The sequence below is a fragment of the Cricetulus griseus genome, chromosome 4, assembly GCF_003668045.3.
Source record: "Cricetulus griseus strain 17A/GY chromosome 4, alternate assembly CriGri-PICRH-1.0, whole genome shotgun sequence".
Taxonomy (NCBI): domain Eukaryota; kingdom Metazoa; phylum Chordata; class Mammalia; order Rodentia; family Cricetidae; genus Cricetulus; species Cricetulus griseus.
In genome coordinates this window covers 187,080,542-187,104,766 of record NC_048597.1, presented here as the reverse complement: position 1 = coordinate 187,104,766, position 24,225 = coordinate 187,080,542, and the positions used below count along the sequence as shown (strand labels likewise).

The 24,225-nt window shown below is 36.9% G+C and overlaps 1 protein-coding gene across 1 annotated transcript in view; it reads right to left on the bottom strand.

Moving 5' to 3' along the window:
• The window catches only part of Bmp5 (bone morphogenetic protein 5), a 124,753-nt gene that overhangs the window by 6,124 nt on the left and 94,404 nt on the right, over positions 1 to 24,225 (bottom strand). The window contains exons 4-5 of the mRNA XM_027411132.2: positions 15,294 to 15,488; positions 3,081 to 3,157 (exon numbers count right to left, since the gene is read on the bottom strand). Coding sequence (XP_027266933.1) covers positions 3,081 to 3,157; positions 15,294 to 15,488 — 272 coding nt within the window. The remainder of the gene's footprint in view (positions 1 to 3,080; positions 3,158 to 15,293; positions 15,489 to 24,225) is intronic.

Here is a 24,225-nt window from a genome sequence, read left to right as displayed (position 1 = left end):
AATCCGGTGTAAGCCATGTGGTGAGCAGGCTAGAGAGAGAGACAGTTATATGTTTGTGCTTTGAGGGAGTTTTGAGGAACCACAGAAATAAGGTAAAAGCATTACAACTGCATCCCTGTTTACACTGTGTTCAGGAGACATGTCCAGATACTCATACTGAGAAAGGAACTATGAGGCCTCAGTCTCCCAACCTGTGGTGGAATTGCACCTGGGGTCTGGGTTACAGTAAGCTTTAAGGGGAGGTGAACTTTGTTTAGGGTAAGAGATTTCAGAGGAAGATACTGATGGTTTTAACTGCTCTTCTGTGTTTTGGTGTCCTGATCCACAGATTCAAAACCAAATGTCAGAGGAATGAGCATGAGGGCTGGTGTTGGGAAATAAGCCAGCAGTTATATTTCTGATATATCTAATGACTATGCCCATGCAGATAAGACCAGTCCAAGGAGAAGCCCACTGGATCTATGTATCCATCCACAGCTTCATCACATCCTTCTGTATCTGTTTATATTAGTGACTCCCTCAATTTTGGAGGGCACTCCGCTAACTACCTGAAGTCCCGGTGGGCTCCATTCAACTATTCAGAATGGGCTATGACTTTATGACTTTCTCAAATGTGTTTACTCAAATGTGTTTTCCCTTAGGGAATTCCTCTTAAGAAAACCTGGAGAGCCACCCTGCTATGGAATATATCCATGTGAAATACAAAAAAACAAACAAAAAAAACCAACAACAACAAAAAAAAAAACCTCATAGAATTTGAGTCCTCCACAGAATACAAGAGCTTTCATCACCCACCCACACTGAAAAACTGTAGTGCACATAGTGTTAAAGGAGTCCCTGGCCATGCCCCCTGAAGACATTACTTGTTAGACACTGCTCAAACACACAATGTTAGTGGCACTAATGTCATTTAGTGGGCCACTAATGACTCCACAGAGGTAATAATACAATGTTTTGGCATTCACCCAATCTCCAAGCTTCAAGGCTCCAATCACTTTAACTTGTTAAAAACTTTCCTTGTTCTTTGCATTGGACATAGACATAGTAGCTATTTGTTCTTCCTTTTGTCATCCTTACAGTCTGACATTGAACATTGCAACAAACCACCTTGGGATTAAAAGTGGAGACACCCTGAACATCTAAGTAACAAGAAATGGGGGTACATTTAGAGCAGATGAAGTCTGGACTGAAGGTGTATTAATAACATGAGCATGGCCTTGTCAAAGACCACAGTGCCTCAGACTCATGGGAATGACAAGGCCTTCCCTGGAATAAGGACAGATGTTGACCGTGTGTACAGAAAACATGAAGAGCAGCTTCCTCCTTCAGGTGCAGTAGATAATGATTAACACCGAGATCCATGCTAGACAAGGTACAGAGAATGAAAGACTGTGGAATGATCCAACCTAAATGGAACATATATATGTATTACAGCCACCCCACCCCCAAGGCTCAGGGAGCATTGTGGGAGTAGGAGCAGAAAAATATTAACAGCTGGAGGCTGTGGATGACTACAAGGAAGCAGTGTCTTCTGGACACAGTATGGTCAATATGCAAATTGTGATAGTTATGACAGCATGCATAAGACCCAAAGCAAGACGAAATGCCACCATGGAGATGGGAATTACACATATGATCCCAGCCCTAAACAAGTGGCTATTGGCAATTGATAGCTGTCAGGAGAGGAAGAGACAGTTTTCTCTAAGTGTGAAGCCCCTGGTAAATTGACCATGCTCCACTGAAAGGCACACATACAAGAATATTTGAGCACCACAAATTGGTCTCAATTTTTTTTGGGGGGGGACACAAAGTTGGATGGGTAAGGAATGGGGAATGAATCTGGGAAGAGTTGATGAAGGAGAGTGAATATGATCAAAATATGTTAGATGAAATTTTCAAATAACTAATAAAATGTTAAAAATTCAAAAACTAAAATCAATAAATACGATTATACATTTCCATCTTAGTATTAGTTTATATCATTACTTCAATTTTGTGATCAAAATACTATGAAAGTAGCTCACATACTAAGAATTTCTTATAATAGAATACCAAAAGAAATCTGAAAGCTTCATATTAAATTGTTCTTAGAGCCATCAAAAATTATTTTTTCTAATTTTCATTCCTATCTCATGTGTGAAACTTATCAAAAAGCAATAATAATTTGAGTTTTATGTGAAAAAAATATTTTGGGCAAACCTGCCTTATCATTTCAACTTTATAGTGGGAATTTTTACTTTCTACACTGCAGTGTGATCCTAATGGAGCTAATTTAAGTGTTTATACTAATCCAAACAAATCTTTTATCTTCATAAAATTAAAACATCTGGAGGTGCTGTGGAGTTGACTCAGTGGGTAAGTGCTGTCTGGGCAAGCCTGAGGACATGAGTTTGGATAATCAGCACCCTGGTAAAAATCTGGGAGATAGAGGGCATGTCTGTCATGCTTGCTTATAATCACAGGATTTTCTACATTGGAGTAGGAGAGACCTTACAAGCACTGGCCTTTACTGGCCACCAGCATATCCCCAAATACAATGAGCCCCAGATTCAGTGAGAGATAACTATTTCAAAGAGTAAGGTGTGAAGTAATAGGGCAGGACACAGGATAGTCTGTCTCTTCTGGCCTGCACACATGCTCACAGACATGTGCATGCATGTGTACACAAGAATAAATTAATAGATGCTTATTATATATGGCAGAGCATGGTAATACGTGCCTATAATCCCAGTTCATGGGATGCTGAAGCAGAAGGGGAGCTCAAAGACATCTTGGGCTGCATAATGAGACTCTGACTCATGCAAAACAAACGGGATATTTAAAGGACAGTACTGTTTTTATCCTTTCTTAAATGTTGACTTTAAGAATGTTGTATTTCCCTAGATGGTTGTTAAACGAAACTAACTCATTATATTCCAATAAGGAAATAATAGTAAGGAAATGAAAATGATGTGTGTGAACCACAGGCTGAATAGTCTTCAAAAATGGTTATTATATTGGAACAATTGCTAACAAAGACTATGACTTGCTAAGGATTTGAGATAAAACAGAAAAGAAACACTTAAATTCGGCAATCTTACCTGCCATCCCAGATCGCGGAAACTCACATAGAGTTCATGCTTCTTGCAGGCTTGTTTTTGTTCACTGGTATTATAATCTGCAGATTTAAAAAAAAAAAAAAGAAAGTATGTTTTAAACAAATGATTGCCTATTAGGTATAAAATACACAATTTCTGTTATGAGATTATGGATAAGGTTTCTGGAGGAGATTATATATTTTAAGCATGAGTTTGACTCTTAACTGAGAATTTTGAATGTGTCATTCAGTCAAGTTAGTTTTGTAGAATGTAGATTATTATTTGCTTTATAAGCTTCCAAAAATAATTCTGTTGCCACCATATGTCACACCTAGGCTAGTGCTGTCATTCACTGAATACTATTTACTGTGTGATCGTTCATTAATTTAGTTACATTAGTGGTACTTCCCATAAATATGTGGTGCATATTCATACACTGTTTTCTAAAGAGGTGCTTTCAGAGCAGATGCTGGTGTCCTTGGAGATTTTATTTGAATAAGTATCATCAGTATAAGATCCTCTATTTTGAGTTTCTCAGCATCACTTAAAAGCATGTGCTCAAAGGAATTACTATTGGGGATAACTTATTTATGATAGATTTGCTCTTTTTGAACATCTGTTAATGCCAACCCATCAGGCATGAGCTCTGAAATGTTCAACATGTCATTAAGAAGCTGTGCTTCTGTGTCTGCCATTGTAAAGTGATACTGGGCATCAAAAGAGGGAGGTTCATCCACACTCTTAGGTCTCCCTTGCTGTGAAATAAATTATGAGTGTACAAAAAAAAAGCATGTGCTCTTTCAGGCATCTTTATTCCTGGCTAATGAAAATTTACAGGCAAAAAATCAAACCAAAAGCTCAGGAAACCCATTCCTTTTTCCTTTCATTTTCATGTCCAATCTGTCAGGAAATCACCCACATGACTTTCAAATAGATTTCAAACCCTCTTGCTCACTCTTTCCATCCTTGCTCCTGGACCACAGATCGTCACTAGCCAGGACTGCTGCAGTATCCTGAGTGACAGTCTCCATTTCTCCCCTTGTATGCCTACAGTAAAGTGCTAAGTGGGCTTTTATCAAAGCCTGAAAGAAGCCAGTGAGGGTTCTAATACCACCAAAAGTTAAATATCCACACAATGGTTAGAGGGTTGGCATGAGTGGGTCCCCTCACCTCACTCATTTCCAGAAATTCTTCTCTTTCACCTCATCCTAGTCATAACAACTACTTCCTGTGACGGGCGGGGTTCAATTTAGACCTCATTTAGGTCCTTACACCTGTTGTACCCTTTTTCTGATATTTTCTTGCCTGGACATCAACATAGCTAACTGCTATATCTTTCAGTATTTTTCAATCACCACCTCTAAAGGAGTCTTCACTAACTCACTCATTTAAATATTGTAACACTAAACCCAATGGTCCTCATTTATCTTGGTTAGGTTGATTTAGTGTTTCACTTACACTTTGTGAGATTCTCTGTCATTGCTTATTCATTCCATGCATTTATATTCCACCCCTTGAATAAATCCTCACCAAGGCAATCTGTACAACTCATTGATGTGTACCAAGAATGAGACACAGTAATTAATACATAATATGCGTTTCATAAACATTTGGAGAATTTATGAACTTATTTCCCAAGGTTTCCGTGAGTAACTGAAGACAGATACAGTGTTTATTTTATATATTCGCAATGCATTAAAAATATTAAAATTTTATAATTTTTAAAAGTTAAATATAAATGTAAAACTTTAGTCCTGCATTTGAAGCAAAGTAAAATACCTCAAAATACAAAACTTTACACAGCATTTTTATGTTGTCTCTGAAATTTGCTCACAGCTTTTAAAATGACATTTTAAAAGCTTTTTATTATTGAAAGAGGGAAAATTAAAGAACAATATAATTTATTTCAAAGAAAGTTTGTGCTATTTCATCTTCCAACTTCATGACTTAACTACTAATGAAAGAGTCACACACCAGAAACCAAATGGTGACTCAGTTGTCTTTATGATTATTTCAAATCAATATTTGTTTGATATCAATTTAGAAAACAAAATAGTAATTAAAATTTGAACAGATTTCCTCTTATGCAATAATTGAATAAGTATATGTTAGTAGTGAAAATGAAGAAAATTTGTTTTAAGATTATGTACTCTTGCTTTCAAGGAAATTTCTACCTTAATCTAAATAATACCCCAAACAATTCTATTCAGGCAGTGGACAAGTGTGCTTGTAATAATTAACATTAAATGACTACATTACTCACACACACACTCACACACCCACACACACACACAGAGAGAGAGAGAGAGAGAGAGAGAGAGAGAGAGAGAGAGAGAGAAAGAGAGATATTAGATACACAGATAGATAAATTATAGATAGATAGATAGATAGATAGATAGATAGATAGATGGATGGATACATTATTAGAATTCCATGTTTATAAAAATGGAAGTGCATAAAATTAAAAAAGCAAATATCTCATTTAATTAATGTAGTTTCATAAATATTAGGTGATATATATATATCACATAAACATAATGAGGAATTAAGTTTATAATGGATCCTTGTTCCAAGAGTCTGATGTCATGGAGAGTTATGTCCATATACTTATTCTGTCAGAAATAAAAATTAACATGTACTGAATGGAGTAAACATTTTAGCCAAATCAGCAAAGTCTGCAGTTAGGTTCATGCTCAATGGTTGGCAAAGTAAGCTGCAGGAAAATGGGCAAGGAAATGATGTTTATAGCTTTAAAAATATCAACTGGCAGTCCTTTAAATAAAATGGACATAATTCTACTGTTGATAACCAGGTCTACAAATGAAGTACTCCACCCAACTCCATTCTGTCCATAGCTGCTTGCCAGGAATCTTGACCTTCTCTGGACTCTCTCCCTCCTCTTGTAACTCATCAGACCCCATACCCACCAGGTCAGGCCACCAAGCATGAAGACACATGTAACCTATCTGTCTTCCCCTTCACAACTCCTCCCAACTCTGATCACCATGGAGCAGTTTGTGCCATCTCCATCCTCAAGGCTCAGAGAGACCCACACATCCTGTGCACTGGCCAAGCTTGGCAAGTCTGCCTGATCCTACCCTGACTCTACATTACTCAATTATCAGGCCTACACCTGAACTCTCAAACAGAATGTGACCTACCCTGATGAGCCCAATCTACACCTTTCCTAACCTCCAGTTTCAGTTCAGGTGGCACCAGCCCAGCCTACTAGGTCCACATTGGATACACAGCCAATAATAAAAGATCACATGACCAGATCTCATATAAAAATATTACAAAGGATCAAGACACTGTGTACCCTTCCCTGAAATCTACCAGTCCTACTAGAAATGTTCTCCAATGAGAATTACATAGATGAACCCAAGGATACAGACACTGAAAGAATTCAAAGAATTCAGTGAATTTAAGAAAGGCACAAACAGCTCAGTAAAACTAAAAAGAATGAATTCAAAGTGAATAATTACCTGAGAAATATGAAAGAAAATGAAAGCATAAGGCTGAATGAAATAACTGAATTCAATGAAGAGATAGAAACATTGATGAGAACTCAAGCTAAAATAAAGTTGTTTGAAAACTAAATAACTCAACTAGAAAAATCAAGAGATTCTGTAAATAGAATGGATCAAGTTGAAGATAGAATATTAGGACTTAAAGATAAGTAGAGGAACTAGAACAAGAAAGCAGAGATTTTTACTTTTTAAGGTACAGAAGAGAAACATGTTGGAAATGTGGAATACCATCAGGAGACAAAATCTTCAAACTATAGACATAGATGAGAGAGAAAAATCACAGGTCAATGGCAAAGACCAGATCTTCAGCAAGATCATAGAGGAAAGCTTCCATAAACTAAGGAAAAGCATATTTATAGAAATATGAGAATCACACAGAACCCCAACTAGACAAAACCTACACACAGACCCCCAACTTGATAAGACCAGCAAACAGAACTCCAATAACTAGATGAGAACAGAAAAGACCCTATGGTAAATAATAATTATATCATTTACATAAGAAAAAGAAATATTCTTCAAAGTTGCAAAAGAAAAATCCCAAGTGACACATAAGGAAAACACTAGAACTCCTCAATAAAAAACAGCTAACTCCTCAATAGAAATTTTGAAATCCAGAAGAACTTGAACCAATGTATTCCAAATTCTAAAAACCATAACTGCCAACCAAGATTACTGTTCCCAGAAAATAACTATGTCCCAGAGTTGAAGGAAAATGAAGAGCTTTCCATGATCCCAATGGGCTAAGGCAATTCATGTCCACCGCATCAACTCTAAATAAAACATAGGAAGAAATACTTTGGATTGAAGAAAGAAGCAAGCATAACCAAGAGACTGTAGAAACTCCTCTAATTACTAAAATACAAAATATGACTAAAAACAACAAAAAACAAACAAAATGACTACAATTAACACAAATCTTTCAATAATAACTTCAAATATTAATGGCCCTAACTCTTTAATCAAAAGAATCAAAAGACAATGGCAGTTTGAATAGATTAGAAGAAGAAAATCATCCTTCTGTTGTCTCCAAGAAACTCAGCCCTAAAGATAGTCCTTGCCTTAAAGTAAACAGATGGAGAAAAGCATTCCAATAAAATGGGACCAGGAAACAAACAGGTGCTGCTCTCCTAATATCTGACAGAATAGACTTCAAACTAAAACACATCAAAGCAGATAAACAAGGACGCTTCATTCTCCTAAAGGGAACAATTAATAAAGAAGACACTGTAATCTAAATATGTATGAACCAAACTCTGGTGAACACATTAAAAAGAAAAACTTACTACTGGAATTCAAGCACAGATTAACATCAAACCATTAACAGTAGGTGATTTTAATATCACACCTTCTCTGAACAAAAAATAAACTGAGAAACATTAGAATTAAATGATATACATCAAATGGACTTAGCAGATATCTACAGAATGTTCCACCCAAACACCAATGAATATATATTCTGTTCATCAGGCCATGGAAGTTTCTACAGACTACATTCTGGGACACAAAACAAATCTTTAAAAATTCAGAAAATTTGAAATAACTCTCTCTATCCTATATGAGCCATGTGACCACAATGCAATAAAACTTAAAGAAGACAGCAAACAAACCTCTAGTAAGTCCATAAACTTGTCCATCCCATTTTTGGATGATGAATGGGTCAAAAAAGAAATCAAAAATAAAGTAAAAATAAAATTCCTGTCTCCATGGGGTAGGGCCTAGGCCTGGCCCAGGATGCTGTGGTAGACTTTGGGGAGCCCCTTTTGAGGGCCTTCCCCTGCCTGGGGAGTGGAGGGGGGATGGCTAGGGGCAGGTGGGATGTTGTGGGGGAGGGGATGGAGAGGGAGAAGGGATTGACATCTGAAGCAAGCTTGTTCCTAATTTGAACTAATAAAATAAAAAAAAAAAATCCTGTTTCTAAATGAAATGAAAACACAACACAATAAAACCTCTGGGGCACATTAAAAGAAACCCTAGGATGGAAATATATAGCTCCAAAAGCTGACAAAAAAAAAAAATAAGAAAGATAAAAAATAAATAACAATACAATTCAAGAATCAGGAAAAACAGCAAACCAAACCTAAGTCTCCACATCAAGAAGTAAAAATCAGAGCAGAAATAAAGAAATAGAAACATATAAAATATTCAAGAATTAATGGTTCTAAGAACAGGTTCTTTAAGAAAGTAAAGAAGATGCTTGGTCCAATTAACTAAAAGAAAGAAAGAGATGATCCAAATTAACATATTCAGAAATAAAAAGGGAAACAACAGAGACCAAAGAAATTCAGAATATTATACAGGAATATATTTAAAATCCATGCCTCATTAAGTTTGGACTTAGAGACATGGAAGAATTTCTAGATTCATTGAAACCATCACAGTTAAAACAAATGTTTCATCACATCTAAAGAAATAATCAACTGAGTGAATAGAAAACCCATAGAATCTTTGCTAGTTATACATTTGACAGTAGGGCTAATATCCAGAATATACAAAAACCTCAAAAATCAGAGTCAAATAATGGATTATGAACAGAGAGTTCTCAGAAAAAAAAGTAAAAATGGCTAAGGAATATCTAAAAAAAAAGTGTTTATACTTAGAAATCAAAGAAGTGCAAATTAAAATGGCTTCATATTTAATCTCAGCTCAGTCTGAATGGCAGGTGATAGAACTAGAAAATATTTTGGGTTATTTTGGGGGGTGTGTTCGAGACAGCGTTTCTCTGTGGCTTTGGAGGCTGTCCTGGACCAGGCTGGTCTTGAACTCACAGAGATCTCCTGCTTCTACCTCCCTAGAGCTGGGATTAAAGGAGTGCACTAGAAAATATTTTTAATTGAATGAGGTAACCCAGACTCAGAAAGACAAATACTGCATGTTTTTCTCTTCTGTGGTTCCTGGCTTCATAGTGTCACATGTCAGTTTTATAATCTGGAGAAACCAAAGAAATTCATATATCAAAAGGGTACCATGGTGGATCAGTATTTATCCCTAGTACATGAATGGACTTTGGAATATTCTCTCAGCCTAGACTCATGGGGGAGGGCCTAGGCCCTGCTCCAAATGATATGACAGACTTTGAAGATCCCCATGGAAGGCCTCACCCTCCCTGGGGAGCAAAAAGGGGATGGGATGGGGATTGGTGGAGGGCAAGGGAGGAGGGGAGAAGAAGGGAACTAGGACTGGCATGTAAAACAAGTTTGTTTTTAATTGAAAAAAGAAAAAAATAAAAAATGGTACCATGAAGGAAGGGAGTAAAAGCACCATAGACTTGAAATAGCAGGATATACATGATGTAAAGGGGAAAAAATGGGGAAAACAAAGGGGGACTTGCTTGGGATAAGATTGTCAATAGAGAAGGAGTGGGAGGGAGGAAGAAAAAAAACACAATGAAGATGTTTAGAAAAGCCATAAAGAGTCATACTACATTTTATTTTTCCCACATTACATACAGTGCATATAATTATATGTGTACACAGATAGATGTACAGTTTAAATGGAGTTAAGCAATTTGGACTGAAAATGCTCTTCAATAGCCTTAGACTGTCTAATAAAAAAACCTAATACCACTCATAAGATACCCTCTTTTGAGTGGTTGATCAATCCAATTTTGCCCTTGGTTGTCTCCCAGAGGTTGAAGGTAAGCCCTGGATGCTGATGATACTACACACATAGGACACAGAACTTTGAGGATCCAAACTGGATCTGACCAGAAAGCCACCTCCCTGGAGACTACCTTTCATAATCCAGGATAGTGCTAAGTACGCAGCCAATGACACAAAACATCAATTGTCCCACCCAGCTGTAAAGTCTATGAACCACAACAACCAGTAAGAGCACTTATTCTCAAAGGTGCAATAATGGCAATTATACATTGGCAGTAACCAATAGCTATCTAATGGGACTTAAGACCTATCCAAGAAGAGGGAAATAGGATCAACAGTCACCTGTTGGTCATATCCAAACCACACAACTCATAAGTGATGTAGTCAACTTTAAATGAGAGACAATAGAAAACAAAACGTGTCAATAAAGAAACAGGGCTAGCTCATGATATATTAGATGTTCCAGAGTAATTGTTTGAAAAAGGTTTCTAAAACATTTCCCAATTCACAGAATAATCAGTTTTTAATGTTAATTTCTAAATTATTCCTAAACCATCCAGATCAGAAACACTTTCCTGTATGTAGAAATGCAGAATTTTCAGTACAGTGTCTATTTTTAGAGACCTCATTAGGAAACAAGCAAAATGTTCATTTAAAATCATGTGATTAATGACACTAATTCCAGTATTATTGAAATACTGCAACATTTTTAAATAATCAGGTCATTTTGCTAGGAAGATGACTAAATCACTTCTAAAATACACAAAACATATCAATTGTGTAGCTCTACTGATAATACATTATAAAGCATTCTGGATAATTTAATCAATTCTATTCCCTTTTTTGGATTGATGTGTTTCAAGAGGCATAGGTATCCATTGTATACATTAGGCAAGAGGTAATGTTTATTTGATTTGAGAATAAGTGCAGAATGTTTGTGTTAGGATTAACTATATGGGAGAACTACCCTGAGAAGCTATCAAGGCTCTAGGCAGGACCACCGTATGACCAGACCCACTTCCAAGGGTCCTTAGTACTAAGCATGTGATAAAATGTCTTCCAGCAGTTCTGGCTTGAGCTGAGACTTGGCATTTTTACTGTTAGCTCTCACAGACTCTTTTTTTTTTTTTTTTTTTTTTTTTTTTTTTGAGACATGGTTTCTCTGTGGCTTTGGAGGCTGTCCTGGAACTAGCTTTTGTAGACCAGGCTGATCTTGAACTCACAGAGATCCACTTGCCTCTGTCTCCCAAGTGCTGGGATTAAAGGCATGCACCACCACTGCCTCTCACAGACTCTTTTTTTGTCATTTTTTATTTGAATTAGAAACAAGATTGTTTTACATGTCAATCCCAGTTCCCTCTCCCTCCCCTCCTGCCCTACCACCCACCCCCAGCTAAAACCCTACCTATCACATATCCTTTCTAATACTCTGCTGTTTTGAGCACTTGGTGTAACTCTAGAAACAACACCATGGTCCATGGATTCCTTGAAAACCTTATCTACCTAAAGCCATTGTATCTTCAGGAATGGCTGGTTTAAAATTTTGTTAATGCCACAAGCCATCGCATCACATGGCACCAACAAACAGTGCCTAAAATACCTCAGCTCAGATCCAAGATTACTGTTTGCCTTGAATCACAATGTTTTCACTGTACATATAAAGTTTTCTGCTCTGACAGAGCATAATGGTTTAGCTACAGGAAAAGAAGCATTTTTCTAGTCTTTCCTCACCAGGTATTAAGTTAACATATCTTTATATTGTGTCATGTCAGAATACTTGGTTATTTTGGGGTTTTGACTTTGCTTTTGGGGGGCTTGTTTTTTATAATTCTTGATTCCATTTCTGAGTTCAGTTTCATTTTATACAAAAAAAATGACTCTGGCTTTGAGGTTAGAACAGAATTTCCAACAATTTCTCAAATAGTCCAAAACATACTTATGCCATTTTGTGCTATGTATTTATAGAAAGCAATATTCTCAGCATCAATAACTATATGGTCAAAGTATTAACTCCAAAGAAACACATTGTACAACCTGAAGTAGCAAATATTCACTTTGGATTTAATTCTATATGTAAAATAAATAAGTACAACCATTTCATTAGTGAAAAAAATTGCTAATGTCTTTTCTTCCTTCCTCTACCACCCAAATTAAAAAAAAAAAAAAAACTATTGTGCATGGTCAGTGTGACACTCAGTATCTTCTACAGGACTACTGCTCAACCTTCTTGCTAAGGAACTGAGACAAGGGCAAACTCCACAGTTTGGAAGCAGTAGTTCTACACACATCCTCTTAAATGTGGAAGTTGGTTTCCCAGGAGCAAACAACATGTTAATTCACTTAGTAATTGCTTACTCCTGCTTTGTGGTAGACACTCTTCTAGGCTCTCCCACAGGCTGATGTATGGGACAGAGCATTGAAAAAAGTCATAAGGGAAGAATCTTATTTTTCTTCCTCCTCCAAGGCTTCCCCTTTCCTTCATTTCTTCTTTTTGTCCTTCCTCTTTCCCTCATTCCTCCTACCCCTTTTTTATGTTTCTGCAGGGTCCCTAGATAGCTCAGGTTGGCTTGGAATTCTGGACTTCCTAGCCTCAGCCTCCTGAATAATAGGATTACATGAGTGCACCACCACGTCCAGTATAGACGTCCTCAAAACAGAAAAAAGTTGAGTAAAATATTCAAAATTACCTGACCTGGATTTTAATTCTCCTATGTCTTGTTCTTTTTCAGGCTTCCAGTATTTTATGAGATGCATTAAAAACTGCAATTTGACAAACTTCTCTATCATTGCTCTTTCTTAAAACTGCCTCCACCATGCATTAGTCGGGGAGCACTCGTTCCATCAATTGTTATGAAAGCCTGGTACTTTTATCGCATCTATTATTTTTATTTGGATAATTTTACATTTTGCCTGGCATTTCAAGCCCCCCACCGCAAATATCAAGTGTTCTGTTTATATTACCATTCCCTTTCCTTCAGTCCCACCTTTTAACCCAAATCCTACGAGGCTTTTCCAGTTTGCTTGATTATTAGCTATTGAAAGGTTAAGTCTCACAGAAAACCAGCTACTTTCTTATTATCAAAATATCAACTAACTTCAAAACCATCTACCACATATTTCCCAGAGATGCTTGCCAAGGACAAACACTGCAAAGGGAAATATCAGTCTATATTATAATAAGCATATACACTAAATGTGTCGGGAAACTGGTGAAAAGGCTCCTGATTTTTGCCCCATGTGTTTTATTCATCTATGGCTATAGAAGTACATTTGTTACTTCGTGGTCAAGAAGAGAAGATAAATAGAGTGAGCCCACAGGGAAAAGGACTTTGATGATTCCGGTTGCTGGAACCTTCTGCCAGAGTAATTATAAGCTCCAATAATAAGGGCATGGCTGTGCTTTCTGCTTTCCAGTTTCCTCAAAAATTGTTTACTATTCAATGCAAGGTTTAGAAAACTCCTCTCTTGATGTAAAGTGCTACATTAAATTAAAAACATTTCAGTCAAATCAGAAACGACCTCATATATATAATACATATAAATTATATATGTATATATATGACAAGCTAGTACTTGCAAGGAAAAGGGGTCCTTAAAGGTTATTTTTCTCAATTTTCATATTCAGAGACTATAGCTTTTTGCCAAACTAAATATTTTGTAAGTATCTTTAACAAAGTAGCATAAAACTACCATTATTCTCCAATGGAACTTTATTCAAAAGTTTCATTTTATATGTAGCATTTAATTCAGTATAATGTAGTATATGTAATTCTCTCCTATTGCTTCCATTTCTAGACATATGAGGTGATCTGGCAACTACACTTCAGGAAGGTGAATGAATTCCACCTTTTCAAAATCTCAGGTCCTAGGAGACTTGTTACTTTGAAGTAACCTCAAAAAGGAAGATTTAAAAAAAATAATAGGAAAGACTATTTGAAATTAGATTTCTAATTTATCAAAATACTGCTAGTGAGATTCGTGGCTGCCCTGTGCATCTGCTCATCCTTTGTGCCTAGCAAAGTACTATACATATGGTGCCTGTTAAGAGAACCCTAGCTGGGCAGTGATGGCTTACACCTTTAATCCCAGCACTCAGGAGGCAGAAGCAGGCAGATCTATGTGAGTTCGAGACCAGCCTGGTCTACAAGAGCTAGTTCCAGGACAGCCTCCAAAGCTCACAGAGAAACCCTGCCTCAAAAAGAGAGAGAGAGAGAGAGAGAGAGAGAGAGAGAGAGAGAGAGAGAGAGAACCCTATACATCATTATCAGTAAACAAATATTTTTTACTAAGTTGAGAAGTGCTAGGATTAGTAAAAGGCCAAATTTATTTTTCATAGATGGAAATATATTCTTTTTAATAATGTGGAGATCAATTTCAGCCAATTTTGCCTCTTATATAACATGCTTGCATCCTAGACTAACCAAGGTCCTTCTCAGCATGATGCACACAGTTGAGTCACTGGCTGTTACATACTTTGTAATTAGTGGTACTTTTATCTCCTTTTCCAACAAAAAGGAGAATAGGTTAAAATCAAATTAGACTGATGTCAGCTGTACATCTGTAATATTTTGCTGAGAATTTTTATGTGTACATGTGATTGGATAGTTCTGGTATCAGCCCCCCGGGTTATTAAGGGAAATACAAACACACCATGATTCTCTGACAGTCTGCCCTGTTCCTATTTTCTGAATCTGAGCTGCATGATTCACATCTAAACACTAAAGAAGGAGCTATGTGCTGAATTCACCATGGTTGACCATTCCATGGGGAAGTTAGCCTGCAAGTTGTGTCATTTTGTTTTGGCTACATTTTGTTGACTTAGCCACTTCATAACTTTATTACTGTCAGCTTGATTTTAATTTGAATGGAATCTTTCAGCACATGAAGGCACATCGTAGTTATTTTTAAATGAATTACTGAGTGATTCACTAGTGAAACATTCTGGGGATGCTAGAAACATCACCAGATGATTTAATATACCAAACGAAGGTATATGCAGCTAGCAAATTTATTGTGGCAATGTGACTTGCAACATATGACCCAATAATTCTCTGGGCACAGCTGTCACTCTCATTTTATCTTACCTCCAGCACTGGACATCCTGGAGGGGTCCTGATGAGAGCTGGATTTATTGCGGTTTTGATTTTTCCGTTTGTTAGCTGCTCTCACAGATCGAAGAAGTACCTCACTTGCCTTGAAGAAGGCCACCATGAATGGCTGTTTTGACTGAGGTCCATGTCTTCCCACGAGACCAGCAGATTTTACGTTAATACTGCGTCCTAGGACATAATATATAAACATTTGGTTTGTGAGAAAGATTAAGTTGTGTGAGCTCTGCAGGACTTTGAAAAGGAGAAAAATACTTAAGCGTTATTAGAATGTTTTCTTTATAGACCAAGATTCTTATAAACCTTGATATTTATAATTAAAGGCAAATATCGAGGCATATTTGTTTACTTGTCTTACTAGTCTACCACAGCATAGAGCACATGGAAGTACACCAGGTGACATCCCATGGCTGCTCTTGTTCACTGACATTTTCTCAGACAGCAAGAGAGGTTAAGAGTAATAAAAAAACCCATATTTTTTCTCTAAATGATAAGAACTGAATGGCTGTGGGGTATGTCTTTATTCCAGATAGCTTCAGCCTTTCTCATATTAAATCAGTACCAATAGCCCATTCACTTCTGGCTGTCAGTAAAGTTTACAAAGTTGTTTGCTCTAGTTAACGTTCTTCATGCCATTCTGGGAGACTTTTCCTGGGAACGCAGGTCTGTTGTGAGCCCCATGCTCATTGTAAAACATTGTGAAACAAAGATGACATTTTCTAAATTCCTCTCCTAGTGAGTTTCTACAAACTGAAAGTTGACTGGGAAGATTGAAGACTCAAATGAAGTCTAGTGACTCTCCAAAAAGAGAAAAGTCCTAAGTGAGTTCATAGACTCACATTTGATGTGTATTTAGTTTACATCTAGGACCCTTGTTTATCTGTTTATGTGGCTGTACATCAATGGAAGAGGGAGAAACCAGAGCGTGTTGCAAGTCAGAGTGTCCTAGGCTCTAGAAAATGACGTGTCTTAAAATGCCTTTCCTATGGAGTAGCAATATTTATAACCATGTCAATATGTTTTGAGTGCTTCCTGTGAGTATACTATATAATTTTCTGTGAATTTCCTCTGCATTATTTAATATGATTCCACAAATACTATAGGAATTAGGTACTACTATGCTCCCAATTGAAAGTAATTGTCACTTTAAGTTATGTTTTATATAATATGTAACTAAACATAAATAATATATAAGGACCTATTATATATTCTATACCAGATACACAATGAAAACCATTGATTGCTTTCTAGTTCCATGGAAATCACCCAGAGGAGGTGAACTATTTAGTCTTATGCTGTAACTTTACTTGGAAATTACTCAGGCTTATTGAAGTTACTATTCTAGATATGAAATTACTGATTCTATAAGAGTAATATATAACATGGCTTGAAATATGTGCATGATTGACTCTGGCTTGCCCCTTGAGAAATGTGCATGTGTTCTCAAAATATTTATTCAGTAAAGACTATAAAGCAACCTCAGTCTACTACAAGACCTAACCAACCATAGAAGAAAGAAAGGAGAAACAAGTCCCTAAAATGGCATCAGTGGCATTTAACCAAATAAGCCCTTGTTCTTAACAAAGTGTATTTTGGCAGCAAAAACAGTTTTGTGTGCGCATGAATTGTTCAGAGAGACTTCTCTACCATCAGAAACGAGAGTGTGGTGTAAGTTCATGCAGCTGTTGTGAGAGAGACAGGGGTTCTTCACATGTCGCGATGCTAGCTTTTAAAAGAAAGTTCTCACCAATCCAAGCTCCATGGGTATCTTCAACAATCATCCCATAACAGAGTAAGTTGTCTACAAGAATGAAAATGGACATCTGCCTCACAAGCCTCTCTGCACTCCCTCAGTCCTACCAGGAAAGGGACTTACAAATAACCCAAGCAGTAAACCTTAAACAAATAAGCATACACGTTTTTCTTTCAAATGCAAACTTATGGTGGCTCTGTGCCAGAGTGTATATACTTCTTAGGAAAACTTTATCATTGGCATAAATGAAAGAGGCAGTTTGATTTGTGGTTAGAGTAGTTTCCATTTTACTTCCACTGTAACAAATGTATTAATTCAGCTCAGACTTCCTCCTCCTGGCAGCTCTTGTGCTGTAAAAAGAGAAATTAGGAGTTCCAGCCAAATACCATACCTTGAACTGACCCACTTCAATACATAAACACTTTTACAACGTGTTTATTCAGGTGTAGCCCTTGAAATCGGTTTAAGAGTTTCCAGCAACAGAGAGCTCGGCAAAAGAAAAGAAAATGCGAACTGAGAAACTTAACTGTTATGGAATAGAAGAACTGGCAATCTGTTCTTCATTTTTTTTGTCCTGTTTTGAAATATAACATAAAAAAGTATTTGTTGAAACTTTTACTTTGATATTTTAATGAAGTGTTAATTTAACAGTAGCTAGACTTTACTTGTACACAGAGATGACTGCAGAGACTATTTTTTAATATATGATCTTTCTGATTCTGAAATAGGTTACTTCACAGTGGTAAAATTGGTTCTCTATTCATTACAATACACATTGACTTTTATAGTTAACTCAAAGCTCAAAGTTTCCTTCAATTTGAAATGTTTCTCTTTTTTTCCAAAAAAAAACTCAGTATTTTTATTTTTAGCTATAGGAAAATAATACTACTCTAAAGATTTATGTTCTGAAATTTGTAAAGATGTGTGCTACAAATCAGTTTCCTTGAGATTTTCAAAGAAGATATTGTTTTTTTTTCTTTTTTATTTAAATTAGAATCAAGTTTCTTTTACATGTCAATCCCAGTCCCTCTCCCTCCCCTCCTCCCCTGCCCCCACCGACCCTTTATCCCAATCCCTTTCTGCTCTCCAGGGAGGGTGAGGTCTTCCATGGGGGGAATCTTCAAAGTCTATCATTGTATATGAATCAAAGTGTCCCTTCAAATCAATGTGAATTCCTTTTAAAAATTACTTTAGATATTACTAAATTTCTTCTTGGTATTTCACTTCAGCAATGAAGTAACAATTAAGATTTTGTAAATTCATGCTTGCTCAGTTACCCTTGATCTTAAACTATGTTATAAAACTATTATCTATTTTGTCTATTCTCTAGATGAATTATACATTGATTATGCTGGTTAAACCTTTTGGATGATTGATCAGCTGTTTCCATTCTAAGTGCTCACAGGATCTTAGAATATATTGCATGTAATAAAGATAGTGAAACTTTTAAAATATATGGGATCATTTTTCATTTTATAATTAAATGTATAATACATGTTAGGTATTGGATATATGAAATAGATGCAGCCTCAACCATTTTGACTTAAGAAAACTGTGTTTGTATATTACCAATACTCTTCAAAGCTGACCATGTTTTGAGTTATTTCCAAGTTAGAAAAATATACACAATGACAGAAAAACAGATTGAACACATAATAGAAATTAAAATGGGGTGTGATAGTAAAAGAGCACTAATATAGGAATGCTAAAGATTTTTGCCTGAGAATACAGTTAAGCACTTTACAACTCATGCATATCTTGGCATAGCTATAACTAAATAGTTCAATCCAGCAGGGTTATATTTGAAAAAAGTAGCAGCCTACAGTATGGGGAAATATTTTATCAACTACACATACAATAGAGGAATACTATTCAAAATATACAATGAATTTAAAAAACTAGATATGGGATAAAGATCTAAACAGAATTCTCAAAAGAATAAACTCAAATCACTGAGAAACACTTAAAGAAATGTTCAACATCCTTAGCCATCAGGGAAATGCCAATAATTACTATTTGAGATTCCATCTCATACATGACAGAATGACTAAGATCAGTGAACAAGTGACAATTCATACTGTCAAGAATGTGAAATTAAGTAAGGGGAGCACCCATCCATTACTGGTGGGAGTGCAAATTTGTACTGCCACTATGGAAATCATCGTGATGGTTCTCCAGAAAGATGAGAATTTATCAACCTCAAGATCCAGCTGTGCCACTCTTGGGCATGTTCCCAAAGGATCCTTCATCCTACCACAGAGACACTTCTCAACCACATCCATTGCTGTTCTATTTATAATAGTCAGAAATTGGAAACAAGTTAGAAGTCCCTCACAGATGAATGAATTTTAAAAATGGGGTACATTTACACAATGGAGTATTATACATGCATTTTTTAAAATGACATCATGAAATTTTCAGGTAAATGTACCTGAACTAGAAAAATATCTTGAGTGAGATAATCTAGAGCCATAAAGACAATTATGATATGAATTTATTTATACATAGATATTATCTATTAAACCAAGCTACACTCCATAGAACTACAGAGTTTCAGGATAGACTAAGGGACTAGGGAAGACAGACAGCTCTCCCTAAGATGGGGAGACCCACAGCCATACAGCAGAGAGAACTTGGAATAGTCATCCCTAAACAGGATGTCTCCAGCAAATCCTTCCCTTCAGAGCTCAGTGGTCCTTAGAGAAGAGGAGCCAAAAACAGTGTAAGAGCCAGAGGCCCTCTAAATCAACATGATCCATGTACATAGTAGCTCACAGAGACTGAAGCAGCACCCACAGAGCCTGCATGGTCTGCACCAGATAGGGTCCTATTACTGAAAGGAGAATGGACACAGCCCTCATCCTTAACCCAGAAGCCATCTCTAGTTGACTACCACTTGCAAACAAAAGTTTAGTTTCCTTTAAGAAACTCACTGGGAAAACGAACTACTCTTAAGTATAGGCTGCATGGCCATAGGAAATGGCCAACAGAAAATAAACTTATCAGTGTCTTTGGAGGCTCTTTGCCTCATGTCATGTCAGGACTTTTCCTTCTTGTTGTTGTTTAATTTATCTATTTTTAATTTTTATTTATATATTTTTTCTTCTCTCTTTTTACCTTATGGTATATATTTGTGTATATATTATGGCTTCTAGGTTTTATGGGATTCCTGAGTGTGCAAATGATTGGGTCTCATGCCTTCTCTTGGGCTCTCTTTTACTTCTGTTTGTTTGTTTGTTTTGTTCCATTACAGTGTGTTAGTTTTTGTTTTATCGTATGTTGTGTGTTGCTTTATTTTATTGTTATCTCTTAGAATTCTGTTGTCTAAATTAGAGACATAGATAAGGTGGATCTGGATAGGAAGGGAGGTTGGGAAAAACTTGGAGGAATAGAGGGAGGAGGAACATTTCAGAAGTATTGTGTGAGAAAAAAATCTATTTCCAATAAAGAAGGGATGAGCTGCTTAGAGCAAGGTACCGAAGACTATAAAGAAGTAGTGACTTTTGCAGGCATCCACAGCTAAGCACTGAGCCGAACTCCTGGAACCCAGTGGCAAAGAAGGAGGAGGGATGAGCAAAGGGGTCAAGACCATGCTGGAGAAACCCACAGAAACAGCTGACCTGATCAAGTGGGAGCACACGGACCCCAGTTGTAAAGCTTGGAAACCAGCACTGGACAGAACCAAGCCTTCTGAATGTGGATGTCAGTTGGGAGGCCTGGGCAGTCTATGGGATCTCTGACATCTCTGACAGTGAAACAAGTATTTATTGCTAGTGCACAAATGGACTTTGGGAGCCCATTCCCCATGGAGGGATACTCTCTCAGCCTAGATACACAGGGGAGGCCCTCCCCCAAATGATATGACAGACTTTGATGGACCCCCCCCCATGGAAGGCCTCATCCTCCCTGGGGAGAGGATGGGGGGGATGGAGGGGATGGGTGCGGGACATGGCAGGATGGGAGGGAAAGGGAACTGAGAGTGATATGCAAAATATGATTGTTTCTAAATTGAATAAGAAATAAAAAGAGTAGTGACTTTTGAATCTGTAAGTAGAGCTATTTCTATCTCTAATACAATCATTTCATCTCTAATTCTAGAAACAAAAAGAATTCAAAGAAAATATAGAGAGTCTCTTAAACCCAAGTTTCTGTAAAACATTGGGAGCTAGGGCTACTATGGAACTTGGTTAGCAGAATGACACAGTAGCGAAAATGCTTTCTCCCTACTTGAATGTTTCTATAATGGGTCAGGATGGCAACAATGGAACAAGTTCTAAAATAGTCATCTGTATCAGAATCAGCACCAGCAGAGACTTCTGAGAATGGAAGAAGTTTTCTGTAAAGTTAATAGACCAGCAACCAGAAGACACTAGAGGTTCTGTACTAACACAAGAGATCGTGCTAAACAAGAAAAAAAAAATAGCTCCCTTGAAAAATACCCATGTCTTAATACTATGTACTGGGAGGGGGCAGGGGTGCAGTGGGAGGGTAACAGGAGGCAAAGAACTTGCTTTCGAGGAGTTACTCAAGGTTAGATATGCCTGTGCTCTCCCACATGAATAAGGAGGGCTGGTAAAGAAGTGGAGAGAGCTGAAGGCTCTTTGAAGGATGTGGCGGCATTCCAGTGACCTCACCAATGGCTGCTAGAAACAAAGGAATGCCATCTGTGGAGAGTATGCTCAGTTAATGTTTAATAGAATACTTGAGTTCTGAAGTACAATAACTAATAAAAAGAAGTATAGGAGCCTGGAATTTTATATTACCATTGTCTTTTTGACTGTAGAATTAAGAATATCCAGTTAATCTTTGCATGTAAAAAAAAATAGTCATCCTTTTTTTAACCTTGAAATTGTTGTGCGGGTCCCAGGTAATAAAAAGAAAAAGATTTTAGTGGATACATCGGCAATTTTTCACTGCTTTACTAATTGCAGTGTGGGTAAAAACAGGATTAAGGTGTCTTCTAAAGAAAGGACCATTGCCTTCAAATAGAAATCATGAAGAAAATAAATTAGACAGAACTCCACCCTACTAAATCTTGCTATAATTGAAAAATGGATATTTAAGATTTCAGTTTCTACCACCCCGACTTCATTGATTTGAGCAAGTACTGAAAGCAGCATTCAGGCAAACTCAGCAAGAATACAACTGAGGCTATTTCAAATTTATTGTAGCAGAGAAGGTAGAATACTGTAGCAAAGACATATCCTAAACTCACTGGCTTTTATTTCTGTTTGGAAAATCATTAATTCTTTAAAAATAGAATTACTTAAGATACTCTGACAGAAAGTCACTCTTCGGGAGCTAGAGAGATGCCTCAGTGGTTAAGAGCACTGGCTGCTCTTCCAGAAGTCCTGAGTTCAAGTCCCAGCAACCACATGGTGGCTCACAACCATCTGTAATGAGATCTGGTGCCCTCTTCTGGCCTTCAGGCATGCATACAGGCATAACACTATACATAATAAATAATAAATCTTGAAAGAGAGGGGAAGGAAGGAGGGAGGAAGGAAAGAAAGAAAGAAAGGAATGAAGGAAAGAAGGGAGGAAGGAAGGGAGAAAGGAAGGAAGGAAGGAAGGAAGGAAGGAAAAAAGGCCACTCTTCGCATTCATGCTGATGCACTGCTAAGTGCTTCCACATCAGCAGATTCTGTGTCCCTGTAGGATACATGATCTGAAAGGCACTCTTTTGAGAAGTTATCAGAAGTTATCAGCTTAAGTGTTGATATCACTCTAAGACATTTACATAAATCTCAAAGCCCTTATTCCTATAAACTTATTGCTGCTGACTATTTAGCCCAGAATACCTGTGATAGAGTGTGTACAAATTAACATCCCTTCCTTTGAGGCAAGACACACAGCACCCTTTACAGAGGACTTCACAGAGAGAAAATCAACCCCCTGGTTTTCATTGACCTGTCTACTTGATCTCACTTATGTTCAGCCTGTGGTTAAGACTGATCCTAGCACACATATATCATGGATTCAGTAACTCTAAAATATACTGAGATTTTGCCCTTTTGAGAAACAAACAATTTTAAATGTATAGAATTTTCTGCCTACCATATATACTAAATAGTGCTTATATTACATTTTTAAGGAATGTACATACTCAAGATATAATTTTATCTACTTGGATTCCAAGCATACTTCAAGTCAGCATAGCCTTAAATTATGAATCTTCTAATCTAACTCCAGATTTCAACTTAGATGAAAATATGCATAGCTTTAGTTGTGTAGCAGAAATGCAGACCCATTCCAAATACAAGCATACAAACTTCAAGTGCTCCAAACATAATTTAACATGACTACTCAAATTTTAAGATTATTTACACTGACTCATAAATTCAAACACAAACAAAGAAGGCTGAGATTTTAATTTTAATGACACTGAAACCAGAAAGGTAAGTGGTACTTTGAAATTTTTTATGAACTTTTAGAATGCAAGGTAAGTTTCCTTAAAACAATTCTTCGTGGTAATTCTCAAATCATAGTTGACAAATAAAGTTGACAAATAAGAATCAATGTCTTTCCTGGAACTTTGAGGATTATATGTTAACTTTTAAATGTGTCAAAAACCAAAAGATGGAATGAATGGATCTATACACCTAAACAAGTGTGGAATTCTGTGGCTGATAAATTAAGGTAGAATGACACTTTAGGGGGGACTGGAGAAATGACTTAGTAGTTTCTGTGTTACCATGAGGACCAGAGTTAGAACCTTCTCAGCACCTATTGACAAGTAGGACAGCTGACCAATGCCTGAACCTCTACTCATTGGGGTTCTGATTCCCTCTTTTATCCTCTTTGCATACATCTGTGCATGCAGGAGCACACTAGAATAGACACAGAAGTACACACACGTTTTCAAAAAATTCAAAATAGAGAAGTCTCAAAAAATATTCACAAGCATGTCCTGGCACACTGAAATGTACTGAAAGCTGGTCATTGTCTGTGATGAAGAAATAGCTAGGTGCTAAGCATGGTAGTACAGGTGTTTAATCCCTGCCCTCCAGGGAGATAAAGGCAGGCAGACTTCCATGAGTCCAAGGCAAGCATCACCTACATAGTGAGTTCCAGAACAGCCAGAGCTTCATAATGAGACCTTATGTCAAAAAGAAAAGAAAGAAAAAAAAGAACGAATGAATGAACAAACTAACA